The 23,862-nt window shown below is 40.5% G+C and overlaps 1 protein-coding gene across 4 annotated transcripts in view; it reads left to right on the plus strand.

Moving 5' to 3' along the window:
* Positions 1–23,862, plus strand: part of adgrd1 (adhesion G protein-coupled receptor D1) — a 42,765-nt gene that overhangs the window by 1,216 nt on the left and 17,687 nt on the right. Inside the window, exons 3-14 of one of the 4 annotated variants that reach the window (XM_034212745.1) lie at positions 97–213; positions 791–889; positions 1,346–1,468; positions 1,578–1,754; positions 4,406–4,663; positions 6,270–6,337; positions 6,861–7,010; positions 7,146–7,196; positions 8,300–8,441; positions 8,714–8,821; positions 10,090–10,165; positions 11,231–11,372. In XM_034212745.1, the coding sequence (XP_034068636.1) occupies positions 97–213; positions 791–889; positions 1,346–1,468; positions 1,578–1,754; positions 4,406–4,663; positions 6,270–6,337; positions 6,861–7,010; positions 7,146–7,196; positions 8,300–8,441; positions 8,714–8,821; positions 10,090–10,165; positions 11,231–11,372 (1,511 nt within the window). The remainder of the gene's footprint in view (positions 1–96; positions 214–790; positions 890–1,345; positions 1,469–1,577; positions 1,755–4,405; positions 4,664–6,269; positions 6,338–6,860; positions 7,011–7,145; positions 7,197–8,299; positions 8,442–8,713; positions 8,822–10,089; positions 10,166–11,230; positions 11,373–23,862) is intronic. The other 3 variants (XM_034212747.1, XM_034212748.1, XM_034212749.1) reach the window with 3 other exon arrangements.

The following is a 23,862-nucleotide window of genomic DNA, read 5'->3' on the forward strand; positions in this document are numbered from 1 at the left end:
GGAATGCCAGGAAAAAAGATTTTGAGTAATGGGACAGAGCTTGATTGGGGGAAAGCCCTTTCTGGATGCTTGTTTACCCGTGTGCTCTCCGTGCAGGCCTGCAGGTGTTGGCCACGGCTTCTCATTATTGGCCTCTCGATGCTGTGGACGGAATCCATGAGCTGTGGGACAAGATTGGAAACAGACCAGGTTATGTTAACGGGAGTAACATAAGTATGTGCATACATAAACAGACTGTGTATACTTGTGGGAATGCAACACCTAAATGTCTTGCACTCTGCATGGTCTGAGCAGTTTTTCTCCACCTACCTTCCAGCCACATCCATTATGCTTTTTTTAGTGTGTGTTCAGAGTGTTTATATTGTATGGCAGCTTTATTATTATAGAACAAAAATACCTGGCGTGTTGAGTATTATTATTTGAAGTGCTGCAATACTTAACTACAAAATGTAGGGGATATATCTGCATATAAGAGCTACACATTCTTCCACATGTATTGAGTTTGCAGCCTTGTTGTCACTAAAGTCATTGCAAGTTTTCATAAACATTTTTAAAGTTGTAGAGGGATCAGGTATAGACTTGAGTTTGATGTGTGGAGTCACACTGAGTTAAGGAAAGTCCTCAAGTAAAGAGGACAAGAGCCAAACCTCTTTGCCACTGTGCACTCAGCTCAGCATCACTCCGTCTTATACCTGCGCACCACGTCCCTCCTGCTGTCCTCCTCTCACTGTCTTCTGTTATGTGTCTGTCTAGGTGTGAATCACTGTTTCTCTCCATTGTCTTTGTCCAGCTCTCAGAATCCACAACCACACTGTGCTCCCCTCCTCCCATAACTCTTCCTATGTGTATACCAATGACTCTGCCTACACTAACATTTCTGCAACAGTAGGTGAGGATCAATCACTTTCCGCTCTCTGAAATTCATTTTTGCACCACCCACCCACTCCCTGTTGTTCTCTCTGCATCTACACAGCGTTTCACACATTTCACCTTGTTCCGTGTTTTGTCCGTGCAGCATGACATTAGATATGATTGGCCTTTTCATTATTTGTCATTGTTCATAAGTTTTGTTAAACCAGAGTTGCAACACATTATATATTATTAACAAAAAGACTTTGTATTATGTTATGAGATACCCAGAAAGCCATAAAACCGTCATGTTCATTATTTGCATTAAAACAATTTATGATTAGTTGACCATAAAAGGACTTTGTATATGATTTGTTGGATGAACATACAACTGAACATCTGGAACCTTTTGGCAATCAAGTAGAAACCCTGGCTAGCAGACACTGCTCGTAACTTTCAAGCAAAAATAATGTCCTTCATTTGTGCTCTGCTGCAGACATTGTTGAAGGAATGGTCAATAAGGGCATCTTTCTAAATGGAGATAATGGCGGTACGTTTCTCCACTTTGGAAAATACCAGAACTCTTGTATCAGTGACCCTTCTTGGTGTGGTCCTGAGGGTGAGTGCACTGTTGTCTACGCACATGATACTTTCGCAAAACTATTTATTTTCAGCACATTTTTGAGCGCTCTAAGGTATTGATTATGACTATTCTTAATTCTCTCTAGGGATTACCTTCTCCTTTTTCTGGAAAAACCACGAGTCTGAGTCCCGTTTTGCTATATCGTCTGGGGGGAAAGTTATCTCTAATGGCTTCTCGGTCTACACCAATCACTTTGGAGGATACGTGGAGTTTTACACTCGGGCGAACAACCACAGATGGAAGGCCAACATCAAAGTTCCAGGTACTGTGGATACATTTTTTGTATCGCACAAAGCTATATTTCCCATAGGCATCCATTAGAAAAGTATTTGTTCTTTAAAATACTTATATTTGTTTCTTCAACCATACATTGTTAGTTATGTAATTGCATTCATGGTTTGGTCAACTGAAACCAGATGTATTTGCTGGCAGTTGATTTGACAAGTCAAGCGTACATTTCATAAATCTTTTGCTATATCACAAAACATACAATTAATATGGACGTGAAATAAGATGCTGTCATGTCCTTCTTACTGTAAATACAATAACGTTTTGTGGTGAGTAAACGTCAGGTCAGATAACATTTTGAAACAACAATCGGAGTGTGACTAATACTTTGAATTCTGAAAATACAAATTTAAAAAATGAAATGATCTGGTTAATCTATTTTGACAAAATGGGAAAAAAACATGAGGCTTAACGTTAAGTTAAACTTTTACATGCCAGGATTTGGTTCTCAAATGACTTCTCTCATCTTTGTTTTTGCTGCAATTACCCAAAGTTATGTCCAAAGCATCATAACTCAATTAAGGTTTAAGCGTTCAGTTACAGGGGTCATCTGGTTCTCATACAATGTGACATGTCCATGTTTCAGGACATTTATCAGTGTTCCCTGAAGTGTGAAGAAAAGCTTTCAGAAGTGGTGGAGTGGAGAGTATATGCAGGTATACTGAGTAGCCTCTATCCACCTCTTTTTTTGTCAATTTACATCAGCGAACAAGCCTTTGAAATACATAGGAGTACATGCTTTCTCCTTTATGATCTACCTAAAAGAGTGTGCCCTGTGGTGGACAATACTAAGAACATTTTAAATACAATATTGAGTTATTTTACTTTACAGAAATGTAATTTCCTCCTTTTAGTTTAAACATCTATCCCGATAGATGATTTATAAAAGAAACAATTGAATGTCCAACAAGTTTTTAGTGTATTATTACAGTGTAAGATAAAAAGTTATTGATCCCTTGGTGAAATTCACAAGCAAGTATTTATATACAGCAGTATTTATAAATGGGCAGTACTAAATGCAAGTGATAAATACTCAAAATGCATCGATAATTATAATACAATATACCTAATGTACTATATTATACTGAATAGTTGGTTATGTAAATGAGTACATAGGTTTCTTTTGTATTTTAGGTACATTTTTATTCTAATACTTCATGCTTTTACTTTAATTAGAACACTAAAGGCTATCCATGTTAAATGTTACTGTAAATCTCTAGCACACAGAAGTGAAAGAGAGAGTTAACATTTAAGTGGGGGTGGTCTTTGGCACATATGGTTTATATTCTAACCACAACTGAGATGTGGTTTTGGCTGTTTTGCTCCTCTGGTGAAAGTGTTTTCACATGTGTTGTCTAATGGGACTCAACTCATTGTCAATTCAGTTCAGAGATACAAGGGCAAGTAAGTTATTTGTAGTGTAAATGTAATGGAGAGAGCCTGCGGGACCAGAACAGACCTTGGTCTCAAGTTCATGTGGGTGCACAGGATTTACTTTTTCAATTAGTTTGTTTGAGCAAACATTTTAAGTCAGTCCCAGTTTTTAGCAATTAGCATTTTCAGTAATTTTAAATTACTTAACTTTTTTCTGGACGATTTAAAAAATGTGTTGAGCAAATGTTAGCATGCTAACATTCTGAACTAAGCTAGTGAACAGGCAAACAGCATGCTAAACCTCAGCATGTATGCAATTCATTGGAGCATGATAGCATGCTGACATTTGCTAGCATGGCTGTACTTTGGTCTGTTTCTACCAAATTGTAGTTTAGTTCTGCTTCCAGCTTCTGTTAGGATTTGCTGTTATTCTTGATGATACATGACAGTTATCACAATATATTTGGGTTTCTGAATAAGTTAGTACATTTCCATGCCACCCATATTTAAGATGTAAAGCCATATAATATTGCAACACAGTCTCACGGCATTTCGTGTATAGTCACGAAATTAATCTATTGATTCGTGTTCACCAACACGATTTCGCAATATTTTTCGTGTCAAACAGAATGATTTTAAAAGCAACGTAAATAATAACAAATTAGAAGGAAAAACAGATTTCAGTATTCTGACACAGAACGATTTTAGAAGCAATGTATTTCTATTGGTAGTATGTTTCGTGCCTGCACCAAATAATAACAAATTAGAAGGAAAAAAAGATGACAAAAAATACAGATTTCAGTATTCTGAGGCTCTGAGCCATTTCTTTTCCTCGCGGACGGCAAAAAAACTCCGACATTATACAATTTAATATAAAAGGGATAGGGTTAGGCGTAGTGTAAGATATTGACTAAGAAAATGTTTTTATGAACCACACAGCTTCTGGTATTCCAAGATCCGACCGGACAAAAAGATGTGTTGCAGGCACGAAACATACTACCAATAGAAATACATTACTTTTAAAATCGTTCTGTGTGACACGAAAGAAATGCAAAAATCGTCTTGGTGAACACGATTAAATTAATTTCGTGACTATAACACGAAATGCCGTGAGACTGGGTTGAATATTAAAACTTGCATTTCTGTGTCCTGCTCATTTTCTTTATTTTCCTCTAATCAGCCATACTTACATAGCATTAACATTTACAGTGCAGATTTACAACTTGCATTGCTGTATTTTTCCTTTTTTAGGACCTTACTGGACCCACATTCTCTTCACATGGACAGTAAAGTATGGCCTGAAGGTCTTCATCAATGGGACCTTTATTGCTGGTGACATAGATGGCAGTGTCTCCGATAACTATGGAGACCCCTACCCTGACCTTGTCATTGGAACAGGCAACGACAGAGCATATGGTCACTATGTAACTGGTGCCTTCGATGAGTTCGTCATCTGGGAAAGAGCACTGCCTCCTCGTGAGATCTCCCTCTACTATTGTGCAGCCACAGGTAGGACGATAGGCTTTACTGAAAAGTATTTTAATCTGACTCTTGGATCTGACTCTGCCTATCTATTATAATATGTTTTCCCTCGTGACTCTGGATCTGAGGAAACAGGGGTTAGAAAGCAATTTCCGTCCTTGTCCTCACGAAATTCCACCCTCAGAAGTCATGCATGACAACCAGATATGAAACTATACAAATATACCCCAGCCCCGTCAAATGGCTCTTCTCAATCAAAACATTTGCATGACCTTGCACTGTATAAGTGCCATGGCTCACATAGTTATGCCTTATAAGTATTTAACAGAGTGCAGAAGCACGTTGGGTCGCAGGGGGCAGATCATTATGATTTAATGTGACAAGGTTTAACACGCTAAGACACTCTTGAGTGTTTTGGTTCTCTTGTTGTTTACCTCCTTTGGTCAGTAGAGTGCCAAAAACTAGTTGACATTCTTTAGAACTTATAAATAATATAATTAGACTATGTGATGATGTTTATTGCCACTTTTCAGGGTATTCTGAGAAATGTTCGAAGTCGGATACAATGTCTATTCTTTGTTAGTTTTCTGAATCACCTTTTGTTGTGAAGGACACAAACAATGTGAAACTACACTATTACTAGGCACTCTTGGAGCTTCAACTGCTCACACTGCATGAAACATAAAATGCGCACTGCCTTGGTTTCTTCTCCGAAGTCGTTACCAAAAGCAATATATTCCACAGACCATTACCAGACGCAAAGAGCCTGACTGTTATGGTTACAGAAAAATATTTTTACTCCTGCAGAGCACACATATACAATCTTGCATTGAGCCAAAGAAGAACAGGAATTGTTCGGACAATGTACTTCCGTATATGGCCTTTTCAGGTGGTTAGTTAGGGCTGTTTTTATTAAATGACAGAAAATACCTAAAATGCATCTTCTTGTCAGTCTGAGTATTATGTGCTTGATTGTTGTTTCATTTCATGACTGGGCATGCTGTGGCCACATAAACTGTAGGCTGTGTTGGGATTAATCCCAGCTACATTACAGAGGCGAAGCCTAGTCAGGTTCAACCAAGGATCTAATAAAATGCTACTTAAATGGGGATATCCAATCTGGAAAACACAATATAAACATGCCACTAGTGTGGTTCCTTAGACCATGTCATAGATTGCTGCTGGAATACTACTCAAACCAAGAAGTAGGTTAACATATTGGCAGGTTCCATGGTCTTGAAGTCAGGGTTTAAGTTAGATGCCATAAACAAGGTCTGTGGTAAACATAAGATTAATAGATTTTATGGCATAAAATCGACATTGAATATCGATGAATACCCCACTGGTGAATTGAAGCTTTGACGTGTTGCAGTTGCAAAAGCGACTTTACCTTGAAGTAGTGATGATGACATTGGATTATGCCAACTTGGTTTAGTTTGTTTAACATCTAAGAACTTTTTATTTATTGCCATTGTGTTTACGCTTATTAATCATAAAAGTAGTGTGCGTTTAAAAAAAAAAAGGGGTATTTTCTGCAAAAAAAGCAAGATTCAATTGAAAACTTCTGTTGCCTTTCCTTCGAGGGAACCAGTGCAATGCTACTTTATAAAGCTCTTTGCTTTGTCTTTTCTAGGCCAGGCCTTGGTTTCTGCCACAACACCCAAGGTCTCCGAAGAAGTCACTTCAACTGCACCAACAGTTGTAAGTTTGTCAACTTTGCAAGGCTTTCTGATTAACAAACATGTCTTTATATGTAAATGTGGTTGTATAAACTACATTTATGATAACGTATTTATAAATACAGTGTCCACAAAGAAACAGTATGTTAAATTTGCACACAGTTTTAGAGCCCAATTTAACACAATGCTAACAGTTAATTTCTTATTGAGCTGTTGTTTTCTATTCAAGAAAGAGGAGCTGAAAACAAGGATATTGAGAACACATGTGAGTATATCCGTCCTGTTTATTAAAGGGCTTTGGAGGTAGAAAACGGATAAAGAAAGAGAAGAAAGTGGAGACAGATGCTCTTCACCATGTACAAAATGGCTCCCTGTAGGGCACTAGGCTGGAAAAGAGCAACACTGAATCTCTTGTCCAAAGAGTATTTTCCCAAACCCTGGCTATCAGTCACAAAACATCCTGTGTATGTTGGAACATGGCGCTCCTTCGGAAACTGCCTCCTGATAGTAAACTTCATTTGATGGCTAACGTGTTGTCTCCCCAGAGATCCACTGAAGTGAGTCCTCCTGTCGTCAGCCGTCAACACAAGGAGAACCAAAGCTCCCAAGACCCGGAGTCCTTGCCAGTGTTGGGCTTCCTAACCGCGCTGCCCAATAAGACCATCCCTTACAACACTGCCAACAACCTCACACAGGTCTTGAAACACAGTCCAACACACGCACACACACATAAGTGTTACACTTGAAAAAACCAGTTCACATACATACCCAAAACCAACCCATGTGCGTAATGATGCAACAGTTCCGTGATGTCCATTTTCTTCCACCAGGCTTTTCTCAAAAGTGTGGAAGAAGTGCTGTCCTCTCCAGGGCTGCCAGAGGTAAATGAGTTCACACTGTTGTTGTGCAATGTTTAAACATGACATAATGTAACATATGCAATTTATAAATACTATAATCCACAGCACTTAATATATCCATGAGTTTGAGTTTTTAACACTGCATATTTTGTGGTGCCAGCAGCAATAACATTACCTGGCAGTGTACCCACAAAGGATTACAGTGTGTAGGCAAATACGCTGGAGCAAATTGTAGAAGACACACTGCTGACATGAAGTGCTCCACAACATAATGCTTTGAATCTAAATGTGCAACCTCCTGTGCTGCACTTTACACTCATCCTGGTCAAATCTCAGGGTACTTATATCCAAACACAATGTTGCCAGAGGAAAGACATTCTGAGCAAATGTGTGGTTTTAGCACATTGAGTGCTCAGAAAAAAGCATGCTTGTTTTTGTAGGAACAAGCTGAAACAGATGAGAACACATGAGAACGCAAAACTTGGACACTAGATAGATTTGAAGAAAGTCCTCATCTGCTTAATGTGTGAGAAGATATTGCTTTGTGCTCGAGTTGATAAATGGCTGTTAATCTACAGTACTTGGTTTAACCCAATTGATTACAAATAAGTCCAATTGTGACGTTGTAGGCTTCTCATTATATGCATTTCTTACAATAAGTTTAGGTTTAAACATGTTACCATACAGTTCCAATGTGATTTGTAGCTGCAGAGGTAGCTAGTTTACCCTATATTTGATTAGCTAAATAGTTTTCTTCTACGTTAATTGTTTTTTATTAAGGGGGTACTCTAGCGTTATGTTGCACTCCCATAAAGCTGTGGTACACACAAGAAACTTTAAATAGCAGCGAAATCGAGGCTAACATTTTAGCCCTAAAAACATTGGATTCTGCGTTTGCCATAATGCAATCAATAGCTTACTTTCATAATTCCTTAACTGCCAGCATTTTTCACAGTCCCCCATTTGTAACAAATGAGTTATTGTTATTTTTGTAGACTTTGAAAGCTCCCTTTAGCCACTCACTACACACTTTAGAGAATAAAAAAAATTCTAAAGATGTGACCACAGGTTATCTATAAGAAAAGCTGGACATTGAAAGCAGCGATTGAATTAATTGTGGACAGTTTTCTGTTTTGAAGCAGCAGTCCATCCCTGTGGTCAGCGGTCTGATCGAGACCGTGGACAGAGTGATGGAACACATGGTGACTAACCTGGAGCCCAGCCCCAACGCTCTGATCTCCCTGGGTGGACAATCCTTTATTGCAGGTCAGTATGCTGTCAGCTCTCCATAGGGTGACTCAGTGCTTGTAGTTTGTGGTAGAAGGACAGGGAACGTCCAGCTGACATCATTCGTTTTCTTATTCAGAGAACAAATGCGGGTCAGAAAAGCAGATGTAAAACCCCTGAAGCTTGCTTGTGTATTTTCTCAAGGGTGTGCATCTTTTATCCACCCCTGATAAACCACATGTGTGTTGTCGCTTGCCTCACGGTCTGTTTTTCTCAACAGCTTTAATTGTTCTAACCTCTGACCCCCACAGATTACTCTCTGATGAAATTCCCACAGAACTACAACCTGCAACATTACCGCTTCCCCAAACTGGGCAAGAGTTACATCTCCGTGCCTGGGGAGGCTTTCACCATGCAGTGTAAGTGCAAATATTACAAAAAGATGTTCAGTGGCATGTCTTGAGTGATGCAGTCCTGGGCTTCGAGGAATCTCTGTATAAAAAGTAGAAGCTTATCTAGGTTGGGTGTGAATACTGCACATTAGTCTTGGTCTGATTCTGCCAAGAGAAAATTGTCCAGCTGGGCGGCTCTTGTTATTTTCCAGTAATTTATTATACCAAGATTTAAGACTGCTAACACAGCATATAGTGTGGGACAGGAGTGCCATGAGAGCTTTGTGTGCCTTTATGGTGCACTGTAGGAATCCAGCTATGACTTTAATGTTGGCAGTTACCCTTTTAATCTGAACTGAAAAAAAGAGAGAGAAAGAGAGCACTTTTTCTCCACTTTTCTCCGTCATTAAAAAGAATGGACTCACAAAGCGGAGTGAGGGAGAGCAGTAATTACGGAGCACAAAACTATTTGACTTTGTGTTCAGGTTGGATTCCCTTGGATCCACCTGGCCACTACATGCACTTCGTGGCCAATTACCATACAATCACTGGAATAAAACTATTTTTGTAATTCAATACAATGATAATGGAATATATATTATTGCTTGACACATTTTAGAGCCAAGTCCAAATAAAGTCATAGTTCTGAATACCTTGCTGTATGAAATGCTCTAAAAGGATATTTTATATCCTAATAGGTCCAGAGCATGCTACACATTGGTGTATTTGGATACTTTTTTATATTTTATACTCTTTTCCCCAAGAGAGTTGAAGAGGCCACCTTGAGATCTCTTGTGGGACTTTCTGGGGGGCATTCTGTCGTAATAATCTTTTGGAAGGTTAAAACTCTCCCGCAGCATGTACACTGCACGTGTTTGACTTCAGCAAACTCTTGTTGTCACAGTAAGCGGGGCCCGGGTAGAGGGCATTTGAAAGGAGGAACAGAAACATTAAGGATTTCCTCCAATTTCATTGTTTATCTTACAGTATTGAAATGGGACCAAGTTGCACGATAGCTCAGATTAGGGGGGGGGGAGCCGGACCTCCTGTTCTCCTGGTGAAGTCATGTAGAGGTTTCATCTGATTTCCCAACATCCACTTGGTTTGCAGCCCTTCCCTTTCACCCTTGTGTGAGTTTACGGCTGTCCTATTAGCCTGCCGGTGCTAGCGTGTGGCGACAAGGCGGCGTTAATTAAACTTCCCTCCTTTGTGAGCATTTTAGCAGCCCTGCATCACATTCCCAGCCCACTGGACAGGCCGTTCAACTTCTGTATGTTGTGTCTTCATTTCCTCAGCTCAAACCACCATTGTTGGGCTCTTCTACCACAACATGCACAACTATTACAAAGAGATCAGCCCTGTCAAGACAAGGTAAGAGGACGAAAAACACCCAATGTGCAAAGTCAGAAAAACCTTTTTTGAACCTTTTTGTTAAACAACTCCTACTTTTGGTTTAAGCCAGTGTTTTATCTTGGTATGTATTCTAAACAACATCTTTCAAGCCATTCAACAACAACAAAAAACGTCTTACTCTTTGTACTTCCTGTGTGGGGAATCAAGTCCTAAAACGCCCCTGCTTCCTGCACCACAGAACCACTGATGCCCGGGGCCAGAGCCTTATCTATCCCCCTGCATATCTCTAATCTTAACACTCAACCTCGACTGACTGATACACCCTGCTATTAGCTCTACACAGCCCCCCCCTCAGTTATTGTCTCATCACGGGACCAGCTTGTTCCCCTCCGTCTGCAACGTTTATTGTTTTGACCAAACGTGACATAACAATGATTAAGCAATCTGTTTTCTCCAATGTATACTTCATAGAAGCTAAAGTACAAAATGTGAAAAATGTGAATGTTCATTTCTAAATGTGGCCCGCTTCTCTGTGGGTGTGAATGTCCCCCTCTGTTTTATGTTAGAGAGGTGATGCTTGTGTGATCCCAATGTCACATATCAGATTGCTTTGAAAAACTATTAAGGCGGCGCTGCTGCTTGTCAGTGTGATTAATAAAATATACAGATGATCAAAGTCCCACTTAAATGCTACTACTATGGGCCCTTGTGTAACACTAATATGTTGATGTGAATACCAGAGGAAAGGGTTGTTTTTTAAATCATATTTGGCACAAACATCCAGTTAGACTCAATGGTGACCTGAATAAAGTGGTCAAAGCTCACTGTGGCCCCAAAACATGTTTTAGCTTGATGATTCATAATGCTAGATATGACAATTGACACTAATATTGAATAGGATATAATTAAGAAGTGAGGACATTTTGTCCATACAACGTCAAAGTAATAATTAATGTTTTCCGAGATAGCAGACTTTATATTTTCTGTCTTCTGTATTTGTATCAGTGACTCATATTTTTGCCTCTATTTCTTCTTTTCATTCTGCCTTTTTTTCTTACATTCGTTGACCCTCTTCTCTTTTAGGATTAACGAAGCATCTGATTTCAAGGATCATAAAATCCAGGTAGCCAGCTATCTGATTTCTCTGAAAGTGGAGCCTTCACCCGCCCTATCAGTCAACCTCTCTGGAGCACCGCTCATCAAGATTGTCCTCACACACATCCTGGTAAGATTCAACGTCCCAGTTCCTTTGCTAATTTGACTCATGTCTTTATCGGCCATTTCCTTTCTGTGTTAGTCAGTCAAACTGGGAAAATTGAATGTTTTTCCAGTCAGCGGGCGCAGTTATTGGGTGTGGGACGCCCACCTTATCAGAGGAAGGAGGAACTTGGCCTGTCTGTGTAGCCATATCTCCCCTATAAGAAATCTATCAGCTCTATTTTTGTTGTTCTGTTATGTAGGAAGATGAGTGTCTATCAGTCACTGAGGTTTCTGCAGTTTGGCAACTATCAGCACAAAGAGCAAACTCTTCTTTGTCTTACTCATGTGGCTTTCAGAAAGTAAACTGATTATGGACATTTAAACTGCAGGCTAAGGGCTCTTTGAAAGGAACAATAATTTTCCTTTATGAACAACATATTTCTTTCTTTGCTGCTTTATGGCAGGAACTGTGCCAGTTTTCCATGGGAATTGCAGTTGAAGCTCATGATGAAAATTAACTTTCAAATGTGCATCGCACCGCATTAGCTTGCAAAAATCACAAATGTGGCAGTGTTCTTCAAGACCATGTTTTAATTATTTTAATTGTTGCACATTAACAAGATTGTGAAGCTATTCTTTAATCTATACTAATTGTGTTAATATCTTATTAGACCATCATACAATAGCTTTAATGAGGCAGTTGACTGAACCCCTTACAATGTGGTTCTGTTTACAACCCTACAAGAATAATTCACTTTCTCTTTAAGTTAAATACCAACACATTTTGTTCTTATAAGAGCAGAAATGAAAGCCATGCAGCTTCATTAAACCATGGTAATATCGCTTTGTTTGCCTTCATTTCCCCTTGTGAAATAAATGTTTATGCTGCAATGGTCTGGCTTGGTTCCTGCAACAATGATTACTATGTTTGTTTAAACCAGTGGTTCTCAAAGTGGTAGGCGCGCCCCCCCAGGGGGGCTCAGAGGCATGACAGGGGGGACGCGAGAGACCAGGAGAAAAAATGTCTAAAAAATAAAAAATATATTTAAAAAATATATATTTATTTATTTATAAAAAATATATATATATTTATTTATTTATACAAATTATTGATTCGAAAATAATATGATACAGTACAGTACTATTACGTCTGGGTCTCTGTGTTTCATTAAAGCTCGGCTCTGTGTGTGTGTGGAACGAGCCATTTTGTGTGCGTGCGCGAGCGAGAGAGAGATAGCGCACCGGTACCGGAGATCGTTGTTGTTAGCTTCTGGTGCTAGCGAGCTACGCTAACGGATATAAGGAGTTTTTTCAACAACAAAGTGGAGGAGAGTCCTCTCCTGTCAGACTGAGAGACTCAGTGAGCTAAAGGACTCTCAGTGTTATCTCAGTGGGTCTCAAACGTTTTGGTCACCATTAATGTAAACAATTATTTCCGAGGCACACGTTTATATGATCATTATAGTTATAAAAAAATAAGAGAATAAATTAAAAACAAGTATGAAATACTATATGACATTAAAAAATGAATAAAGTTTAAAAGGGGAGGGATTTGCAAAATATCCATAAAGAAATAGTAAATCTGTTTACAGTTCTGTTTCATCTGGGTGTTGAGAGATGTATCCATAGATCTCTTCATTTTGCTCTCAAAGATACCAGATTGATGCTTTTAACTTCCCGGGGGAGCTTGCCCCCGGACCCCCCTATGTGAGGTCCACACACCACCTATAAAAATAGCACTTTACCCCTGCTTACACCTATATGCCGTGAGCTGATTATCGAGCCTTCATTGTAACAGTCACGGGTACACTGTGTATATGTGTGGAGAGTGTTGCAGTAGAAAATTCCACTGTAGCGACCGGTACATTAATGGGAAACCCTAAATGTTTGAGCACCCTCTATGAAACGTCAAGCTACCCCACAGCACCCCCAAAAGAAATCTCTGGTGCCGCCACTGAGCCTGACTATTTGTGTTGGGGGGGCCCGACTTTTTTTTTTCTCCAAAGGGGGGGCCTGACAGAAAAAGTTTGAGAACCACTGGTTTAAACAGACACCATGGGAGAGGGCTTATACTATCCTTTGTTATTGGAGTGTTGGAGATGCTCACCAGCTCTCCTGTCTGTTGAGTCAAGGTGTTTCTATTTTAGTTGGATTGCCTTTACCTGATGTAAGTTTAAACCAGGCTTCTCACATTCTTTCCCCTTTACCCCATTACAAAAAAGCTGTTATACTTATTACTAACGCACCATGCCAGCATATTTCAGCTTAATTTAGGCTGCATAGCCTGGACGGGGATTTTTATTAAGGACCTGCATCGTAATTTGGCACAGAGCACTCTTAGCTGTGATTGCTTCCAGAAAAAGGATTGCAAAGACCTGTTGTTGGATTTTTTTTTTTTTTTAAAGACTATTTTTGGAGTTTTAATGTATTTGGCAGCTGGTGGATACTTAGCACCTCCCTAGCTTGGAGGCAGGGAGGGCGGCTCTCACAGTATGAGGCCGACCTTTCCCATCATTGTTTATGTCGCTCTTTACTGTGTGCACAAGTTAAACCTCAAAGATGTCCACTCATTGCACCAGTTCAGTGGCCAAGAGTAAGTGATTTCCAACTGACCTCTCCGTTAATCCCCACAAAAACCCAGTGACTTCATTAAAACCTAGCAGGGGCACAGAGTGTGTCTGAAGCAGAAATGTGTCAGCTTCCTCATCTGTCTTCTCATGCTGTCATGGGAACAACAAGTCCTGTGTGCCTTCTTTTGTTCTGCACAAACAGTCACCTACTGTCATAGCGCGGGCCCAAATGTCATCCATTTTCTCTATCTGACACCTGTCTTGATAAAACGTATCGTACAGTGGATTGATGGAGTCACCGACTTGTAAAGAACCTTGTGTCTAACAGGTACCACTCTCTGAAGGTCAAAGCCATGTGGTCGGTGTCAGAGTGACCTCGAAGTCTAGATTGATGCCCTCTGAGTACACTGAAACAGCTGGTGAGATCATGCCATTCCCAGCTGAGTCAGTCAGAGCCGAGGTGCCGCCATCTCACATTGTGTGGCAAGGAGTGGGTTTGATACCCAGACAAGGTGTTATCAAGGCTGCTGGAGGCCCACATGCTTTCTCACGCCATTGGGCTAAGGCGTTGATTGGACCCTGGCTCCACAAGTGATTTATTACTACTGTCTGACTCAGGTTTAGTTTGAGGGAGCCTAAGGAGAGAAGAAGGAGAGAAAAGGGAGTGTGGGAAGGCATTGGGGTCTGTAGTTAAGCTTTAATAAATGCAAAAAAAGGACCGACATCTCCTCCATGAACTCTTCTTCTATCAAAGAATAACTCTGATGGTATGAAGTGAATTAATGGATTTATTTAATGAGCAACGTGGACTGGGTAAAAACTGAGAGGATTGAAAAAACTGATTTAGACAAGCTGGCCTGACTTTACAGGCTTATAAAGCAATGTGTGGCCTTTATCTGTCCATCATGTCACGATATTCATGTTATGTCACGTTTTTATGTCTAGGTTTGGGTGTTTTGCTGTTCTCCCTGTCATGTTTTCCTCCTGGTTTATTGTTTGGTCCTTTTCCCTGTGTTTTTCCTCCTGTCGTTAGTTTCCCTGGTGTGTCTAGTTGTCTGATTGTGTTCACCTGTGGCCCTTGTGTTTCTCCTCCCCTGCCCGGCTGTTTCTCGTCTTGTGATTACCCCTCCCTGTATTTAGTCTTGTCTCTTCCTGTGTTCAGTGTTGGTTCATTGTTTGTCTTTCCCTTCATGTCCCGCTCCATGTTTGTCCTTGAAGTTTTGGTCCTGGATTATTTACTCGTGCTCCCCTGTTTTTTGGTAATGCTAACTTTGTCTCGTTTTCTTTTGTCATCGGCTTTTTTTTGTAAATTAAAGCTCACTTTTTGTTAATACTGCTTTTGGGTCCTACCTTTTCCACGCACCCTGACACATCATCAGTTTGTATTCATTTTATTTCTGATATAATATAGAACTGCTTGTCATTAACCACTTCTCTATGTTGAATATAAGGCTACAGCTAGCAGGTTGTTATCCTAGCTTTGTTTAAAGATGGGATAGGTCCTTTCGTTCAGAATTTACATCCCTAGTAGAGCACACACACACACACACACACACACACACACACACACACACACACACACACACACACACACACACACACACACACACACACACACACACACACACACACACACACACACACACACACACACACACACAGTGTTTCGGAGCTGGAGCTTGAAAAGCACCGGGTTTTCCTCTTCACACCGCAGCGGAGCAGCCTCTTAGCTCCAGAATCCGGTTCGTTTCAAGCACCAAAAAATTGTCCGGCCAGAGCAAAAGCACCACATACGTCACGCTTACGTCGAGGCAGGGGCAGGGGGAGGGGCGGGATCAACTCCTGAACAACAACAATAAGCCCGCGTTTTATCCAGCTTGTACACAACGATGGAGAAATTTAACAAGCAGCAGTGGTCCACTGAAGAGACCAGCTACCTACTGGGAATCTGGTCTTCCGAAGAGGTACAGAGGAAGCTGGAGCACAATCGGCCATTGTTGTTGTTGTCGGTGTCAGCTGTGAGGGGTTTCCGCGCGGCTTGGCTTTATGAAGCAGGCACGCAAACGGTTACGTCATGACGCAAACGATGACGCAATGACGCAGCACCAGTCGGACTCTGGGCGGTGTGAAAAGAGCCTCCGCTAAACCGAAGAACCGGTTCTGAACCTGAAAAGCTCTAGCACGGAGCTTGAACCGGAGTTGCGTTGGTGTGAATGAGGTAAAAGTGGGGGGCGCAGAGCAGTGGCGGTTCTAGACCAATTTGACTGGGGGGGCCACTGGGGGGCCAGTTATTTTCTGAGGGGGGCACAATAAATGCAGGACAAAAAAGAGAACTAGACAGTATGAAGTAATTGCGCATAAGAAAACAATGCAATACAGCAGGGGTGCCCAACCCTTGATCGCGATCGACCGGTCGATCGCGGGGAGATTCCCAGTCGATCGTGAGATGTGTCTAAAAATAGAACAATAATATTCTGTTTTATCGTTAATGTCCTATAACATAATCTTCCTGTGACAGAATAATGCACTTGAACGCATCAAAGCTTTGTGATTGGCCGGCGTGACGCCATGTGTCGGCTGGTGGGCAGGCAGTGGGCAGTGCACTAGTTCGCTAACGTTGTCCGTGTCAACAGGAGTGACTGTCCGCACACACACAAGACCGCAATTATGGCAGAAGCAAAACATATATAATTGTCACTCCGAGTGGGAGGATGATTATTTTTGTATCTATTCCAATTCAAAGTCCATCTGTCTCATCTGTAATGCGAGCGTAGCTTTATCGAAGAAGGGTAATTTAGGAGCGGCATTTCAAAACAGTGCACAAACGCTACGAGATGGAATTCCCTCCTAATTCTGCCCTACGCTCCCAAAAGGGGAGGGGCCTGAAAGGACAGCTAAATGCACAGCAGTCCATTTTCACCCGGCCCAACAACAAGAGCAAGGCTGCTACCATAGCATCTTATCATGTCAGTCACGTTCTTGCGAAACACATGAAGTCTTTCAAAGACGGCAAAGTTGTGAAAGAAGCATTCCTGGAGGTTGCCGACGCGCTTTTCGGGGACAGTAAAAATAACAGTAGCATTTCAACAGGTTTTTGATATAATAAAAACTCAAGTTAGATACCGTTATTAATCAGCTGTACGTTTTAGTTTGTTTGAACTTATTCATTATAATTATTGTACAAAATGGTATAAGGGATGGGCAACTTTGATGGTGGGCCACATAATTGATGTACTGGCCACCAGGGGGCCGCAGATTCACTTGGAACACACACACACACAAATTCCATGTGTTGTATGTAATTATTAACAAATATACTTAGTCTGACATCTTCATTGACATTTTACAATCAAAGGGAACATCCCCAAAAAATGGGAACATCCTCTAATACGCTCATTAAACAAATATCAGTTCACAGAAATGTTATTTCATTTTTACAAGTGGCATGTTTGTATTGAACAGGTTATTAAACAGTGGAATAAAACTATTTTAAACTATTGGAATGCACGGAAAATGTGTGTGTATTGAGATTAACCATTAAGATGACATAAAGATGAAGTCATGAACACTAACCCAGACATTAGTTGTCTAACTTGAACCTAAAACACTTGTAGCCAGTCTCTGCATTCCCCTTATTCCACAATAAGGGGAATGTCAACACAGACACCTGTCAGCCCTCACTCTGCTGTTCCTCAGCGCCACTCCCCCTCCCTCCTGCTGAAATTATGAATGAAAAGCATAGTAATCATAGATAACATGGCAGGGTCCGTGACAGTTTGTTTTCATCTGATTTCAAATAAACAAAGTCTTGGTTTTAAGAATATTAAACTTGTTTCGCCAAATTCAGATGATAAATACAACTTTTAAGCTTGTAAAGGCATAATTACAAGAGGCAACTTAACGTCACAACAGGAATAACAACAGCTGGTGTTTCTTGTGAGGGTTTCCCCGGGAAACAAACACAATACACACAAATGCGTCATAGATTATTTTGCGGTATTTGAAATCATGTACGCAGCTCGCGACGTAACTAGGAGTCTAGTGGACGGTATCAGTACTACAAGTAAAAAAATTACGTTGTTTATAAATTAATCTGAGGGCCACAAAAAGAGGAGGTGGGGGCCGCATGCGGCCCGCGGGCCGCCATTTGCCCATCCCTGGTCTATTATCAATTCAGGTTAAGAAACTAGTGTTGCTTGCATCCTATTTTAAGAGGCATTTATTTTTATAATCTACTAAAATGCAACAAAAAAAGGGTTTGATTCTATTAATGTTGTCTTTTTTATTGCACTTTGGCTGCAGATTCCTGTGTAGCTTCAGATCTGAGTTGTCTTATTAGTAAGCCTAATTTTTACTTGTGTCGCAACACTATTTTTATATAATGGCAAAGAAAGGGTGTAGAGTCTTTTCTTTTTTCCTGTGTCATATGTGGCAGCACTGTTCAATGTTTCTTGAAAACATTACCCACTGTATGTGACGTGTGAATAAACTCCAACTCTGTATCAACAACACTGTTGTGTAACTTCAGTTAAATACTTGTATGTGTGTAGATTAGAAAGAGGTAAGATAAAGGATCTGCAGTATTTTATGAAGTATTAATCGTACAAAGGTCCGTTTTATACAAGTAGAAGTGTGTATTTACCTGGTAGTAGGCTGTCAGTAATGGCAACGCCTCTCTATTTGGACTGGTAGATCTCGGCAGACTGGCAACTTTAAAAGTAGCTCTCGGTTCAAAAAAGGTTGGGCACCCCTGCAATACAGTTATTGGTATTTGTTTCAGTACACTTATTTATTTCAGATAGATCTTATAGTTATTACTGTTAGCTTCAGCTTAAGTTATAGTGCACTAACACATTTAACATTTAAAAAAAAAAAATGTCATTGTTAGGGGGGCACTGGCCCCCCCTAGAACCGCCCCTGGCGCAGAGGCATGACAGGGGGGACCAGGAGGAAAAATGGTCATTAAAAAAAAAATTTAAATGTTTTTTTTGAAAAAGTATTGATTCGAACTCGCGTGAGCGAGAGAGAGAGAGCGCACCGGTACCGGAGATCGTTGTTGTTAGCTTCTGGTGCTAGCGAGCTACGCTAACAGATATAAGGAGTTTTTTCAACAACAAAGTGGAGGAGAGTCCTCTCCTGTCAGACTGAGAGGCTCAGTGAACTAAAGGACTCTCTGAGTGTTTAGATAGTTAACTTTAGTCTAAGTTATATCAGTGGGTCTCAAACGTTTTGATGTAAACAATTATTTCCGAGGCACACGTTTATATGATCATTATAGTTGTAAAAAAATAAGACAATAAATGAAAAACAGGTATAAGATACTATATGACAGTAAAAAAAGAATAAAGTTTAAAAGGGTGATTTGTAAAATATCCATAAAGAAAAAGTAAATCTGTTTCCAGGTCTGTTTCATCTGGGTGTTGAGAGAGGTATCCATAGATCTCTTAATTTTGCTCTCAAAGTGCACCAGATTGATGCTTTTAACTTCAATATTTTGAAATAAATGTTCCCGGGGGAGCTTGCCCCTATGTTAGGTCCACTCCCCAAAAAAAAATAGCACTTTACCCCTGCTTACACCTATATGCCGTGAGCTGATATCGAGCCTTCAGGGGTCACCAACCTTTTTTAGGGTGAGGGCTACTTTCAAAAAATAAAACAAGTCGGGGGCTACTTTTACTCCTTTTTTAGTTTTTTGCAGTGTATATATTTAGCACATTTTAACATTATTATATGCTTCCCTTTTACCTTTGTGTGCTGTTTGGGTCTGTGGGACCCGTTTTCAGTGTTTACTAAAAGAACATGTATTCAATTTAATTATTTTAACCTGCTTTATTTGAGGGTGGACCTCACCTCCTCTAGGGGGGTCCGGGGGACATGCACCCCCGGGAAGATGTTTTTTTAAATGTTGAAGTGAAATGCATCAATCTGCTGCACTTTGAGAGCAACATGAATTTATGGATACAGCTCTCAACACTCAGATGAAAGGGAGCTGTATACTTTTCAATAATCCAAACATGTTTAGAATATGATCACAACCAATAACAAATCATTTAAACTTGTTTATTCTTATCTTATGTTACCTTAGCATTCTTTCTTTTTCGCTATGCATATTTTACTAATCACTCCCCTTTTAAACTGTTTTTTTTACTGTCCTTTAGTACACATTGGAATGATTTCTTACTTTATCTATATTAAATAGATAAAGGTGTGCTCTCCCTAACTCCCTCCCTAGCCCTCTTTCTCTCCCTCCCTAGCTCTCTCTCTCTCTCTCTCCCTCTGTCTCGCTCGCTGACAGAGGCTGTGTGATCCTCCGTGGCGATGACGGCTTGCGTTACAAAATAATAATAAACATATTTGTAAAGTGGGGATTTCGAAAAGTGTGGGGGACATGTCCCCCCTGTCCCCAGTGGAGATTACGCCATGCGTGTGTGTGCGTCAAGTGGTATAAATATGCAAGTTGCAACACACAGAGTAAAACTCTGCCCCTCATGTGCTGGTATAGCCTATGACTAGGCTGTGTTCAATGGGGCTGATGTGTTGTGTAGATTCTGCCAGAAAGAAAATCAGCGGGGAGGTGCCACATTGCTTTTCTTCCCGACTGCAACGCTGGTCCCGCAAATCAAGCAAGAACGTGATTGGTCGATATGCATTGTGGGGGTGGGGGAGGAGGGGTGTTAGATAGATATGAGTTGTAGTAAGTAGATAGAGTTCGCTATGATTTAGGTTTTGTTTATGCATAGGGTAGATTATTTTAATTACATTTCCTTTTTTGTTTTGTGTATTTTATACATTTTGGATTTGCTTGGCGAGCTATTTTTAGAACATGCCCCGTGGGCGACTCACGTTGCCCCTGCGGGCGACTAAGTGCCCGCGGGCACCGTGTTGGCTACCCCTGCTTCATTGTAACAGTCGCGGGTAGGCTACATTGTGTATATGCGTGAGGAGTGTAAGTGTTGCAGAAGAAAATTAAACTGTAGCGACCGGTACATTAATGGGAAACCCTAAATGTTTGAGCACCCTCTATGAAACGTCAAGCTACCCCACAGCACCCCCAAAATAAATCTCTGGCGCCGCCACTGAGCCTGACTATTTGTGTTGGGGGGGGCCCGACTTTTTTTTTTCTCCTGACAGAAAAAGTTTGAGAACCACTGCTTTAAACAGACAACCGGTTTTCATACTCTCATCCAACTCTCTCCCAGAAAGGTATTATTATTCTGCTCATACGACATCTTCATTTTCTACTCACATTCAAAATCAAAAACGTGATTAAGGAAGACATCAACTTTACTTTAGTGACTTCAGCATTTCTCTGTCAGTTTAAATATTCACAAAGGGCTCAGAGAGTCTTCCATCAGAACATCAAAGAGAGTTTGGAGGGAAGTGAGTAGGAGTCAGGGTCCGAACAGGAAACTGGGTGGCTTGTGTTTAAAAAGACATCTAGACCTGTTGTAGCTAGTAGATCAATAGTTCAGAAACTTTGATAATAAACACGCAAAGGTAACGTAACACTTGATATCCTTGTTGTTAATTCTGATATTAGTCCTTTCTGCCACAATAATAAGCACTCTTTATTTCCAGTCTTTTTTTAACTCCTAGTACACGCCTAGCTTAAATCTTGTGGGCAAAATATCTCCTTCGTCTCCCCCTCTCTCTCTCTCTCCCAACCACCCACACCCATACATATACCAACACACAAACACAGGCTGTGTGAGCCAACATGCTGATCAATCACAGATGGAGGTCTGGCTATTGCTATTACTCACTTGCCAAAAGATTTAGAGTCTCTCTTTATGGCCCTTCGCATACAGCCCTCCCTTTCTATCACCACTCAAACCTCGCGACCACCACCTCCCGCTACAGGCAGAGCTTGAGAAGAAAATAGAAAAAGGTCCTGATTCTATCCTTACTTTACTTTTTTATTTCTATAGCCTCAGATACAGTTAGGAAAGATTTCGAAGCCTGTGGTTCTTTAATAACTATTTGTAAACATGTCCCAAAGCATGACAAATTGAAGTTTGTCGATGTGTGGAAAAAATATTACATTTTTGGAAATTAAATCAATAGCAAGATTACACATATACAAAAGATAACTACTTTCGCAAGGTATCTGCACATCTTTAAAAGTCTAAGCACTTGACAATAATGTTAAATGAACATAAATAATTGTTTTCATTTGGGTTATCCTAATTCATCCTTTATAAATCAGAATCAATTGTATGATTAGTAACATTATTTAAATTATTAATCGTTTCTGCATTTTTTAAGCAGAAATGCCAAGAATTCATCGGTTTCTGCTTCTCAAATGAGAGATTTGAGTAGAGTATCAGATGCTTACGCATTTCTTCGTGTAACCTCACAGTTAATTGTATTAATGCATACATTTCATTTCCACAAATGTCAACGACTAAACATGCTTTCTACAAATTCTCACATTCAGTTTTGTAACAAGTTAGTTTCACAGTATTTAATCTCTTCCCCTGTTTGCAAGTGCTCCTAATGCAGCCCTCAACTTACACATTCAAACTTGTTCCTAAATAGAAACAGGCCAGAAACCAGAGAAATATTACAGTGGCCTCACGTGAAAGCCTTTGGGAACACATGAAATCATGCATGGAGAATGTCTTTAGTTGTGGGTTAACTTTTAAATGTGTTGTTTTGAGGAATTTGTACACGCAGTACAGTATTTCTGTGATGTCAACTGCTCACCTTATCAAAAACATCTCTGTTATTTTTTCTTACAGTAATTGTCCCCGGTTCTACTCACACCCTTCATACTTATCAACACGTCTCGTTGTTTTCTGTGTCTAGCTCAGAGACGGAGCTGAGACCACAGCTGCACGTCTTATTACATTCCCCCTGAAGGCATGATCTCATCCAAGGCCGGTTGTGTTTTGCAGCATGGCCTCAGATTGTTCCTCCACATGCTGTATGTGGATCAGCTTAGGGCTCACCTCTGATGAAAAGCCCTGTGATAACAACGCTGAGATCTGTATTCCATCACAGCCACAGGTGGTGTCAGTTTGATGCTTTTATACTTTGAGCTTAAGGTGGTTCAATGGTTCAAGTTTTGAGCTGTGGTTGGTCTTTTTGAGCCCACTGGACTGAGTAATGTTACACCATACCTTGGTGTGGCTTTCCCAGACAAGTAAGGGATAATGTGCAGCGAGGTGGTCATTAGCCGCATTCACACCGCAGGACTTTCCCTGGTACTTTCCCTGGTACTTTGGTTCTTTAGTTCCGTTAGTACCAATAATGTCGCGTTCACACCGCCGGGACTACTCAGTGCCGGGAACTCTTTTGGCCATTTTCAGTCCCTGCTAGAGAGTACCGAACCTGGTGATAAAAGAGTGCCAATTTCTATTCTATTTCTATTGGCTGGGCGAATTGCAAACTACGCCCCGTTAGACTCTGATTTTTTTTTGATGGCAGCCATTTTTTTCCTCGCTACAAAACCACATCCACACCTGAGCGATTAGTTTTTTTGTACTTTAAAGCAGTTATGACCACACGTAGGCCTACTACAACACCAGAGCGGTGGAATGATGAGGAAGTGTCGGCGCTTCTGGCAATTTATTCCGAGGACGGGATGCAGCAGCTTCTACAGAAAGCAGTTCCCAACTCCAAATGTTTTGAGCGATGTTCGCAAAAGCTACTTGAGCTGGGAATCGTGCACAGTGCACACGGATGCCGGGTAAAAATAAAGAAACTCAGGCAGGACTATAAAAAAATTAAAGACCACAATAATAAGAGTGGTAACGATTTTCTATTGTTATTATATATATATATTGCCTCTGTTTTTTTATACTGACACCTTACTTGCACTAAGGTGTGTCTGCTGCTATATATATTGCCACTGTTAGCCTACATTGTTTTGAAACTACTCACATTTTATTTTACATTTCACATTTTTATTTAACTTCAATTTACATGCATACGACACACCTG

This window comes from Gymnodraco acuticeps, unplaced genomic scaffold, assembly GCF_902827175.1.
Source record: "Gymnodraco acuticeps unplaced genomic scaffold, fGymAcu1.1, whole genome shotgun sequence".
In the NCBI taxonomy this organism is placed as follows: Eukaryota; Metazoa; Chordata; class Actinopteri; order Perciformes; family Bathydraconidae; genus Gymnodraco; species Gymnodraco acuticeps.